This window comes from Zosterops lateralis, assembly GCF_965231275.1.
Source record: "Zosterops lateralis genome assembly, chromosome: 8".
Classification (NCBI taxonomy): domain Eukaryota; kingdom Metazoa; phylum Chordata; class Aves; order Passeriformes; family Zosteropidae; genus Zosterops; species Zosterops lateralis.
Genome location: NC_139768.1, coordinates 5,897,603 through 5,910,661, shown reverse-complemented (window position 1 = coordinate 5,910,661; position 13,059 = coordinate 5,897,603). Strand labels below are relative to the sequence as shown.

The following is a 13,059-nucleotide window of genomic DNA, read 5'->3' as shown; positions in this document are numbered from 1 at the left end:
TGCAGAATCAGGTTCACTAAGAAAGACAGAATAGTTTCTTCACAGAAAACTATTGAAATTACTGAATTTCTGCATGTTCTGAATGAGAGAAAAACTTCACTATTGGCTAATTCTTAACTCAGAAACCTCCACAGTTATATATAGCTTGACTTAATTACTCAGTTTTTGTTAGCTTTGGACTTTAACTTACTCTTTAATGAAGACACAGGTGTGAGTGGTGTGAAATGTAATAAAAATATATGGATTTCAAAAGCCTAAATTGCACTTACTGTGTTGAGGTGCATTTATTTCTTAGCTTTTCTGCACCAATGTGTAAAACATGTAAATGCATGTACAGGTATTCTTCAGGGCTGAACAGTTCATGAAAAGGAGAGGAAGGGAGGGATAGAAATATTACTTACGCCGTTTGCAGCCACATTTTTTTATCCTTTTGGGATCCGTGATATCATCATGACAGGCCTTGCAGTAAAAATATGCCCTGGAGAGACAGAATGGAAAAACTGACACATTTCTTAATCCATACCAATGAAATTAGGTCTGGACATTTAAAGTAGGAAGTATTTGCTGCAAGACCAATAATTTCAAACATAAGGCTCTAAATTAGTATTTCTTTTAATAATATACTTTTATTTGAAAAGTAATTGGAAGAATGTATGATAATTATGCCACAATGTATTAGTTAATTTGTCTTTCATCTTAGAAGAAAGAGCATCCAATGAACTTTGTCACAAAACAAGAATATTTTGTTCTTATCAGCTCTACGAGGGTGGTTTTTTTTAAAGACTGTCCAGCAACCTGCCAATTGTTCAGGTTGTACATTTGATCATTACTGTATGATCCACATTGTATGCTGATCTTTATTAAGAGTAGAAACGATGACCCTGGGAACTATTAGCCTGTCAGCCCCACCTCTGTGCCTGCAAAGACCATGGAAAACATTCCTCCCAGAGGCTGTGCTGAGGCACATGGAGGATGGGGAGGTCATTCAAGACAGCCAACATGGCCTCACAAGGGAAAATCCTGCCTGACCAACCATTGGCTTTCTATGATGGAGTGACTACATCAGTGGATAGGAAAGTATTGCAGATGTCATCTACCCAGACTTCTGTAAAGCCTTTGACATGGTCCCCCACAACATCTTCTCTCCAAGCTGGAGAGATGGACTCCAGCAGGCCTAGCACACAAGAGATGAACCACATCAATGCTTCATATTGGTTCAAATACAAATTGAAATTGTGGGGAGACCTCACTGAATGCTGTTAACATTTCCAAAAGCAATACAAAGTGAAGCTACCAATGGAATATGTAAGTCCTAAACACAGCACACTTCATCTCTCTCTAAGAAACTTCCAAGATTACTCTTTCAGGCTGTGAAATTGCCTCAGTATTTCCAAGATGCAAAACGTAAAAGAAAAACATCTTCCCTGATCATGTTATACTTCGCTGCAGAAAGTTTTTGGTCTTCAAGATATTCACATTCCACCAAAAAGAAAATAAACTACTTCCAAGGAAATGAGAAGAAAATGTTTTTCCAACCATGAGTTGATGTCAAGATGTAAGCCAGGAGGAGGAAACTGTTTGCCTCAAATTTTTACAGTTTCTCTCCAGTCCAGCTGTAGAGATTCTTTATTACACAAGAATCAACTACCACAAATAGACCTTCATAAAAACTTCATAACAGGAACTGGATAATGGTCATATCTAGAGATCATGTTTCTGAAGTTCACTGCAGGACAATTTTCCTAAAGGGTACCTTCAATCCTGTGTCCAAAGTAAAGAATAAATACTTGAAGTGATTGCTGTAATAAAATTATTCTAGATAATTGGGGTAAATTAAGTGGATTTGAAGAATGTGGATTTCTGATGCTAGTGCTAACATGCAAATGAATAAAGAATAATGAAGATGAAATTCATTTAGTTTGTATTATATTTAAACAGTCAACATTTTATGTGAAGCTATTTACCTAGGCATAATTGTTTGTAGGTGTAATTGCTTATGGGAAACTATTCTTCTAAAAATGTGAAAGTGATTATAACAGAAAGAGTAATTGAACATCGTATGTTATATTTCATTGTGGGTTATATAAATATGAATAATTTTAGCTTAAGGGAGCTGAAATGTCTTCATTAACAAAACCAGAATAACTTAATTTGCATTTCAGGTATAAAACATGTTTAATTATGCTTTATTAAAAAATCATTTTTCCCCCTCCAAAAGACCTCAATTTTAGAACACATTTTTGACTCTGTTTCATAGCTCAGAGGGTGAAATTAACACTTTTCATAATTGGCTTTGTTAGTTGAAATACATCTGATAACCATTTGCTTTGCTCAGAGCAGCTAAGAAATGTGGCAAGGGAGGCAGGATATTTCTAAACAAAGCCTTCTGCCAAAAGCCAGGCAGAACTGGAAATCTTGTTTCAAATAAAACGTGGTAGATTAATTATGTAAAAAAAAAAGTCCAAACTCCTTAATAACAGTTACCTTCTCCCTAACCTTAGCAATTAAAATACTATGCCATTTTACTTACAGTCTGAGAAAAAGTTCATTGGAGAGTGCAAAATGCCTTATAAATGAAAGAAAACTGGCACCTCAATAAAGCAGTGTGAAGACAGTTCTGAATATTCTACTGGAGAAAAGCAGCAGAGAGGAAAAAAACTGCATGCTGCAAGGCAGAGTCCCTGGGGCAGTGCAGGATGCATATGCTCCAGAGATGGTGCTAGAGATGTGACAGGCCAGCAGCAATGCTGCATTGTTCTGTATGTTTCACCTAGCCAAAAAGTATCTCAGCTCTTTCAAGAAAAATAGAATATAAATTCTCTAATTTCACTGTTTTGACTTTCTGTAAGTATTCGTAGCAAGTATGCATGGTTAGGTATTACTTTACTATATTTCATCCTAAAAGGCTGGAACTTAATAAAGAGTATCATTTGAATACTTCATCATTTTAAGAATAGTATTTAGTTAAAATACCAACTCATGGAGAACATCAGTAAAAATCTGATTGTACGACTCATAACAAAGATAGAAATTATGAGAAAATACTCAGCTGCAAATATTCCTTTTATCCATTTTTTTTCTCATCATAGGAACATTGAATATTTTTCTTTGAAAACTTTTTAAATCACATTGGTCTTTTGTTCCTTCCAAACATACTATAATCCTAACAAACAAGAGTACACGCATTTGGTCCTCAACACAATATCATAAAACTCCTTTTCATTCATCCCAAATCTAGTACAGCCAGGTACATTGAAGTTGTCTGCAATAGATATAATGCACTTCTGTAGTTTTGTTTATTAGTACGAGGCCATAGAGTTTGTAGTTCCATTAAAGAAAAATGACAAGAACATAAATATTATTTTGCTAATGCAGTTGCAGAATGAAAACAGCAGCTAACTCGCATCAAGAATCTGCTACAGTCTGTGTAGATAAGAACTCCTCTAAACCTGAAACTAACAGAACTGTCATCCCTGTCCTCCTCTCTCACAGTAATTCCTCTGAGACACAATAAGTATAGAGAAAAAAAATGAAAATATTTCACATTTTCTGAGAGGACTCAAAAACCCAGCCTCTTTATTTCTTTTCCTATCCGCTGCAAATTTAATTTCCTTGATATTTAGGACAGTACTTAGGAAAAGCACATGTGCATAGGTGGTTCAAGAGTAACAACTCAAATCCCCATCAGAATTTTAAGAGATAATAACGAAAATTAGGTGAGGCATTTACATGTAAAGAAAAAACATGTAATTAAATTAATTTATTCCTATTCAAATATAAAAACATATTAATTACCTTTTTACTTCTTTGGCATCACTTGCAATGAAGAATCCTAAGGTACCTTCTTGAATCTTGACGTGGTTTCCAGGATTGATTAATATACTGCTCAGTGAAACAAGAACAAAACCAACAAAACAATAAGTTTATATTAATTTTAACTGAATCTTCCAAATTAGCTTTATTTGATTCTGTTATAGGGGACCCACTAGTTATGAAAGGCTGCAAGGAAATTTTAAGCCATTCTTCCTCAATATTTCCAATCAAATAATGGTTTCACATGCTTTTTACAAAATCTTTAGTTTGAGACAGTCAAATGCCTCTGCTATAATCACATCATATAAGTGCTTACATCTGTTGTCTTAGCTTTTTGCTTTGAATATAGACTACACAAAATTCTCTCAGAAACGTGAAGTGTGAAGGTGAGCATTGCTGTTTGCTTGCTCTGTCATGCAAAGTGGTGAGAAATTCACAATACGGTGAAAAGGAAAGAACCATCAACCACCACTCAATAACAACAAAAAAACATCACTTATGAAACTAAAGCCTTTGATGCAAATTTTTGCCAATTTCTAGTGAAATAGAAAGTTAATGGGACCCCTATCTGGACATAAAATGTTACTGTTTGAAATAATAAATGCACACATACACTCAAGGGGAATGGTACAAGACAACCAGTCACGACAGCTGAAAAAACATAAAACGAATAGAAAAATTTTAAAACACTGCTGTGCAGCCATGAAAGAACAAAAATAACCCAACCACCATGACAGAAGAGCCTCAGCTAACTTTGACAAAGGAATTGGTATCAACACGTGAGGTACTCCATGTCTATGTCATGATATTCTTTATTTTCATAATAATTTAACTCTAGACTTTAGGTAAGGCATTTTGCAAAATACCCAGCTAAATATGAATATACAGATAGAGATAAAGATATTCTCCAGTAAGTCTTATGCATGTGCACTATATGTTAGCTTTTGACTCTCTAAAACTTAATATAGCTTTTCAAAAGTTTCCTCTTTTTTGTCTTTTATTACTGTTTAGCTTTTCTAACTCAAAATGTGGTAACGATATGCATATGCAATTTAGAGTAAATAAAGACTGTCAGGAATCTAAACACTTGTCCATCTAGCAAAAAATGATTTTAGGGAAGTACATATACACAAAAATAAATAAAGCACAGTGCTGAACAGACATAAATTACTAAAATTTGAAGCTCCAAAGTCTTTCATGCTATTGTTAGGAGGGAAAATGGATCTCAGTACAACTCTTATTCAATATGTTATTTATTCTCTACACATTAGAAACAAATTAATATGACAACATAATATATCTGAAAGATTAATAAATGTGCACATTGTTTTGTGTAATTCCACATGCCTGCAAGGCCCTACGACAAGAATATGCAGGCCACAAAATAAAGTGCTTATGAGTTCAGAAGTAAAAGGTTGGTCATGAAGTCATATTTCAGCCCCCATTATGTAGATCTTATGATACAGTTTTTAATTTAATACCCACAAACTCCTTCCTTCTCACAACCTGAAACTTCATTCATTGGTGTTTTACTGCCATTACTTCAGGCATGGCTTCATGTAATTTATCTCTCTTTAAAATCAGCATCGTACTTTTCTCGTGTGTTTTTCTGCCATGTTCATCACTGCACCGTGCTAAAGATTCACAAACACGTAATTTTATTACAGGAAGAATGAAGATATAGTATTATCCCATTTTATAGAGGAGAGATTAAGTCACTATGAGATACAGTACTTATTAATTTGGGATGCCAACAGGCCAACCTTTTCTAAATGTTTAGCATTGCATAGCTCCATACACACTTTCTAGGAACTTCTGCTGTGGGAATGCTCAGCATTTCCAAAATCCCAGCCTCTGATTCCCCAAATAATGCATATACTTAATCAGAGATCAGCTGCAGAAGGTTTGGTTTAAATTATCTCCTTCTCACACATAGATAGCCAGTGTCAGAGGCTGGAACAGAAATTAAATCTTTCTGATATCTTTCCCTTTCCTTCATTTACAGTTTCAAGCTTTGCAACAAATTAAAAGGTGAGGAGAACTTCAGGAACTGGAAGGTATCACAGAAAGCAGGTTCATCTCCAGAGCACACTTTACTAATATTTGCAAAAAATGAAATGTGATGGTATAAATAAGACCTGTATTGCTCACACAGATAAATGGGACGAAATAAAGTTACACAGCTAAACTAGTATCATCCATCATCAACTAGTATCATCTAGTGTCATATCTAGTATTTCTCTGTTAGTGAATTGGGCCTAATGGCTGCAGTTGCAATGAAAACTTCTACGTAATGCAGTTTTTTAAAATGTATTTTCACAGGTTTAAGATGGAATAAAACAGATAGGAGAAAAACTAAAAAAAAAACCAAAAACCAAAAAAATCCAACAAAACAACTGAAAAAGAAAAAACAAGAAACAACCAGATAAGAATTTCTTCATATGAAACTAGTTACTCAGGTCAAAAATAAGGTGGAAAAATCTAACTTTCTTGCATAAGCTCTTGTCACTTGAACCCACAAAGTACTTACTAGCACTTGCAGTGTACTGTACTGGCCATCTTAAACTCCACCTTTCCTCCTCCCTGCCTGCTAGTATGCAGTAACCTGCCATTACACTCAGAATTTAGCTGCTAAGCTCAAAAAATCTTCTAGATGCTAATCTCATGTATTTATTATACTGTTCCTTACAAAATAGGAAAAGTCTTGTAGTATAGTTTGTGTTCGCTGTTTTTCTTAGGTACAAATGGGTACTGCTCTATCTGAAAAATAGTTTTTATTTCCTTACTTGATTCTTAATTCATATTAGTGTTACAGCTGTTCTGTAAAAACAGATGAACACACTTCTTTACATAGATCAGGTTGGATTTTTTCCTCAATATAATTCTTGGATATAGATAAATCATACCAAAGAATAAAAAATCCTACCCAAACCTCAACAACCCAAACTCCACAAACTGAGATAACCACTAGATCTATAAATGTTAATTTCTCATAACAAAACTTAAAATTTGATGAAGTAATAATAAGCAAATGAAGCAGTTCTTTTGAAATGTAGGGAACATAGTCTTAAATTAGAAGTATCTAGCTTCATTTATGATGCAATGTATTGTGAGCATGATTTTGTATCTCAAGGTTTTCTGAGACACATTAAATCAATTCACATGGGTCAGGGTACAGACTTTATTTTTGTCAGATCTTATACTTCATTCACATATACCTCTTTTCACAAATACAGTGTATGTAAAACCACAAAATATAGATGTGATCATAGTTAATGCAGTATGACCCCAGCAGCAAGATCTTCTGTTGGAAATGAAAATTAATCTGCCCCATCACTGCTACTGGCTAAGAGTTACAGCAAAAGCTCATAAAGCTTTGGGCTTATATACACACTGATATATAACCAAAGCAAAATAATGAACAATTTCTACTGAGCTGTATGGATATATTAAATATACTGCTTATTAAAGCTGCAACTGAATTATTTCTCATGACACCTATAGTGTCGTTAGCTGAAGTTATGCTTTGATAAGCACTCACTCTAATATATACAGCAAGGGAAATGTTTTGAATTAAAATAGAACATAGGGAACAAGCAGCATAGAGAAAAACAAAACAATCTTCTGGGTATTCCAAAAAAAATGCATCCATCAGTTACTTAGAGATGCATGTGGTTTTTTAATATGAAAATAGGCATATATATCCCCATAGTTGAGAGTGTAAGTACATGGCAAACTAAATAGGAGTTTTAAGAGAGACAGATTCAGATAATGTCTCATTTTTATCTATCTCCAAGGCTGCAAAGGAAAAGAGAAAAAAGGACAGAAACTCAAGAGGTTTAATAGCAAGATATACAGCTAATCCATAAGCATTCTGTGCCACACATCAGAAAAACTATTACTGAAAATGACACTGATTTTTCCAAATACATGTTTTTATCATAAAGCACAATTTGATTTTTTTATCTCCTAAATCAGCTAAACCAAGCAAGGAAGGCCAAGTACTTTAGAAGCTTGTAAGATCTTGATCAAACTTTGTAATTTTATAACATTTCTAGTTTAGGTTACCTCAGAAAGTAATCAAGTAATAGCAAGCTCAAAAACATTTAATCATAATTTCTTTAATGAATCCAGTTCCAGAAATACATTCCTAGGGTCATAACCTTTAATGACAGGGCTCACATGATTTCTTGCTCCTTCACACAAGAACGTTTAGGACACATGGCAATTAAAGCCATGTAAATTAAATGTGATTTAATGTGTTCAATGGGAATTTAATGTAATTCACCATCATAAACTTTTGAGAAGTCAGTTCCATTAAATTTTGATAAAATTACAATTAGAAAGCCACTTGTGCAATAGAATATGCACCCTGGAAACCTGTGTTTTACACTTATCTGCAAAAGTTATCCCTTTTGCTAAAGAAGATTCACTTGGTGACGAGATGCAGGATCATGCATCTAAGAGCAACGAAAATGTCCCACATTGAAAATGTGGAAATCGCCCTTGAATTCAGTTGGACTCTCACCACAGACTGAACCACAGAATGGTTTATGTTCAAAGAGACCTTTTAAAATCATCCAATTACAACTCTCATGTCATGGTCAGGGATACTTTTCACTAGAACAGATTGTTCAAAGCTCCATCCAATCTGACAGTGAACAGTTAAAGCACAGGAAAGACTCATGGATATCATCTACACAGCTAAAAACGAGTTCTCAGACAGAAATATAAGCAGGTGAAACATAAATGGAAATCAGTGCACATTTGAGATGCACAGTTTCAAAAACAAAAAAGAAAAATTCAAACGAGGTCACAGAAATTTTAGACAAATGTTTATGGTTTTCATTACATAGATTGTTCAATGAAAATTTCAGATAGGACATGATGACTTTTTCACATGACAGTGGAGAATAGTTATCTGTTCATGTTTCTCACTGTGTGTTAACTGTGATCAATTATTGGATTGTATCTTTCTGATGTTTTAAGTACACATGCTACCCTCAATAAAATACAGATACATGAAAATATCTGTTCATCCCTTCTTATCTACCTGAAACTAGTCCAGAACACGTGCACCGGTCAATACCCTTTTTGGTAGTGCATGGATGACTGACTGCACAAGACACCAATATTCTGACCTAGCTCAAGCATACCATATTATATCTTCCTTTAAAGCACTAAAAGTAAGCTAAGGTTTTCATTACTAATTGTGTGTCTTCTATGTTTTTTTTTGTTTTTTGTTTTTTTTTTTAACTTAAAGACTTTTGATGCAGAGCCTAATAATTAGAGACTTGAACTGTAAGACAATTTGTGAACTGACTCTTTGGGGTAGGACTAACTCCCTCCAGCTCTTCATTTTTCACTCATTTCTGCTGCTAGATGATTTTTGTCTCCTACTTTCACAAGTATTTCACTCAAATTATGTTTCTTGGTCTAAAACACTATTACAAAGTTCTAGAAAGCTGATACCTTTTCACATTACAAGAATACTTAAAACATTATTTCTAATAATTTATCAGCATACAAAGATTTCAGTGGGAGATGAAAAACATCTCCTGTCATTTTCTAGAATATTCACCTACCTTCAAGGTGAACTACATGAAAAAAAACAACCAGTCAGTGCAAGAGTCTGACCCATCATTAGGCAGTATGTATCTACTGGGGGGCCACTTGCTAACTGTCATGGCTCCACAATTTGCTTTGCATAGCTTGAAACTGAGCAGGCTTCCACTACCGCTGAACTTGTGATCAGATGGAACTTGGAGCTCTTAATCTAGACACAGGAGCTGACTCTCAGGTGTGCTTAACTTTCAGCTTCTCTGAGAAAAACAAGAGTTCCTTACTGATGTGGAACAAGAGCTGAGAAAGGCATGTGGAGACGCCCAGCTAGTACAGCACAGCAAATATGCAAGGGAAACATCATTTTAGCAGCACTACATGAAGATTAAAAACTGAATGCACAGATAAGGTCAACCAATCTGTGTTGGAGTGGTCTCTTAAGGATTTTCCTCATCCATGCCTCTGTTATGAATTATTCCTGTTTGGTCTTACTTTCAACTTCACATTTTAGACAGCACTAAACGTGGGATTCATCTCATGTATTTTAGGACTGAGTTCTAATGCACTCAAGAACTGCCTCTCTCTTTCCTTGCAATTATGGACTACGTCTAGATAATTAACAGGAGATTTGACATCCAACATTTTGATTGATAAAGTCATATGTCACAAAACCCATTATCAGCCATCAATTGAACAGTTCATTCCTGTATCAAGGAAACCTCTCTGATTTAGTAACCCTACTTCTTTTTTTGTTTGTTTGCTTTCAGCTATATGGCTACCCATGTAACTGCCACCACCCTATTCTAAAGAAAAAAACAATTGCTGAATTAAATTAAACAAAAACACCAAAATTTTGACTAAAGAAATGACAAAAGCTGTAACAATTCTGTTTTAAACCTTGTGGTAGATGTACTGTACCATTCCCCATGCAACTTAAACAGTAGCAATATCATCTAGTAATCAGGAAGATATAATATTGTTTAAATACTATGAATACGATATCTAAACCAAAATTATGTGGTATTATGTACTATAGCTACCACAATTTTAAATGAAACCAGCTATTATTCTTGATTGTTTCACGCTATGCCCAGGTAAAAAGTACCACTATCAGCATAATGGCTTTTTAAAACATACCATGTCATTCATCCAACTATAGAGGTAGTTGGAGATAGTATTTTTTGTTTCAGGGTATGTTTTGAAGTGGAGTGTGAGCGTAGGTGCACAAATCTCATAGTGGGAGTTGTGCACATACCAGTTTTCACACTAATTGTAACTTATAAGTATTGCTTCTTTCTTCTGGGCTCTATCACTGATGTTAATTCATAATGCTCCATATTGCTCTATACAGCAAAATCTAGTAAGACATTAAAAAGAATACAAGGCAAAAGACACAGTGCACATTACATGCTACATTATATTAAAGCTTAATTACTACAAGCATATAAAAGGTTGCTCCCAGGACTTAAGATTTTTACAACAGCACCTACTACGTCATGGTCCACAGGATGTGCATGAGGTATTTTATTTGGGCATAGTCCAAACTAGATTAACAGTGATTGTGAACTCAATACACTTGGAAATAATTAAATTATTCCTTCTGGTTCCAGAAGTGATTAATTATCAGTACAGTGAGGCAGAACAATATACTTTATTCTGGGAGCAAGCAACTTCACTTGGTACAACACTTGTTCATATTGCTCATCATGCCAGCATTAACATGCCTTCACCACAAGATAAGATATACTTAAAAGCAAGAAGCAAAGTAGAGGTGCAACAGCTGCAGATCCTTGGAGATGCTAAGTGTTGCAGTAACTTCTCTGCAGTTGGATCATATCAATAATGCCAAACTGACAGGAAGCCACCTCTCTTATCACATATCTACTCAGAAACTATATATAGAAAGATAAGACTAAAACTTAAATACATAAAACACATACAACATACACAACAGAACAGACATGGGAAACAGAGTTTGAAGAGTACAATGAAGAAGGAAATTGAAATGTCTGGACAATGAGAGCAGGTCTCCAAAGAGCATCTGACAGTCAGACAGAATGCTAAAAGCAATTAGGAAAACAAAAAGCTGTTGGGGGAAGAGAGATGAGGAAAGACAAGGATATGGAAGAGCATGCCTTATTTACTTCATCCAAACCAACAGCAGCATGATAGAATGCAGACTAGAGAGGGACTCACAGCATGGTACAGCAAAGAAAATGCAAAACGTGCCATCTCAAAAAAAAAACCCCAAAGCTGAGAAAAAAATACATTCAGTAACATCTTCATAAATTAATTAATAAATGTCATTAAAATGAATGTGACATATAATACAAACTATCCATGGCACTTTCACTGGAACAGTACAACAGCTTTAATGAGTACTGTATTATGAGTAACGGGACTCAAAACAGGACCAGAAATGCAAAGAATCAGGTATTTGGTTGTTGTTAATGGAAGATGAGACTGCAAGAGAACATGAACTACTGTATTGTAAGACATTTTTTGAAGGGACGACTCTGGGGAAAGAAGGACATCAATGAAGGGGTGAATATGAAAACAACATGGCAGCACAAGGGCTGGTAAAGACGAAATATACATCGCCATGATACAGTCAAAATGAGGACAGGAGATATTAACAGTAAAATCTGCTTTTCAAATGCAACAATCTGATACACCAATGACTCCACAAAGGGGAAAAAAAAAGCCTAAAAAAACTAATCCTGTTTTATTTCGTACTTCCTGCAAAGAAGTTAGTGCGTGAGTCACAAGAAACACTGGAGAGACAAAATGCTGTTCTCTCTCTCTCCTCTTTGAGATTGGGGGCTCATATATAAATATACACACAGATATATATATACACACACACATAGGTAGATGAATATATATATAGGTATATATGTGTGTGTATATACAGAGAAAGATAGACAAAGATGTTATCTTCCTGTGTTCTTGGCAAGGAATTAGTCCTGAAGTTAGAAGGAGTGAAGGTAGGATTGAGGTTGGAAGGAAAGGTAACGAAGAGGGCATACCGCTTTCGGCTTCTGCAAACGACAAGAAAAAAATTGCAAATCAAACACTTGGATAAGAAATCAACTGACACTAAAGCAAAAGCAAAAAAACCCTTTATTTAAAAGTCTTCAAGGCTTAAAGGTTTTTCTGCTGAGAATGAGAACAAATATATGGATAGACAAAGAGAAAATTGTACAAGAGGAGCATAAATGGGGAGCAGGGGGGATGAATCCTGGTTAGGCTTTCCTTCTTGCTTAGTTATGTAGACTAAAAATACAGGGGGAAAAGGAAGGCAGAAATCTCTCTAAAAGGGATTTCAGATGAGGAGTTTGAATGTCTGAATTTTGAACTGTTACTTTTTGCTATACATTTAACATTGAGATATTTTCAGGTTCATGTTCTCCGTGTTTCCTTTGCATTTTTCTACAAAGAAGCAAAACCTCTCCAAATGAGCAAAAAGCATTTTTAAGCAGTAGTATTTGGCTTGCATCAGGGAGACAAAAAATCATCTAAGTGCTTCCTGTTCTTAATCATGAGTTATAACATTCCCAGAAATCAATTAGAGATGAAGGAATGGTAACTCATATTGTAAGCTGGAGTTACTGTAGTGCAGACTTTAGTAGCTGGTCAGAAACACTAAATTGAGTTTTGTAAACTCAGATTTCTTTGATAGCT

At 34.9% G+C, this 13,059-nt stretch overlaps 1 protein-coding gene across 6 annotated transcripts in view; it reads right to left on the bottom strand.

Moving 5' to 3' along the window:
* The window catches only part of KCNMA1 (potassium calcium-activated channel subfamily M alpha 1), a 412,932-nt gene that overhangs the window by 97,856 nt on the left and 302,017 nt on the right, over positions 1–13,059 (bottom strand). For all 6 annotated transcript variants that reach the window (XM_083866064.1, XM_083866060.1, XM_083866061.1 and 3 more), the window contains exons 17-18: positions 3,796–3,882; positions 402–478 (exon numbers count right to left, since the gene is read on the bottom strand). In XM_083866064.1, the coding sequence (XP_083722190.1) occupies positions 402–478; positions 3,796–3,882 (164 nt within the window). The remainder of the gene's footprint in view (positions 1–401; positions 479–3,795; positions 3,883–13,059) is intronic.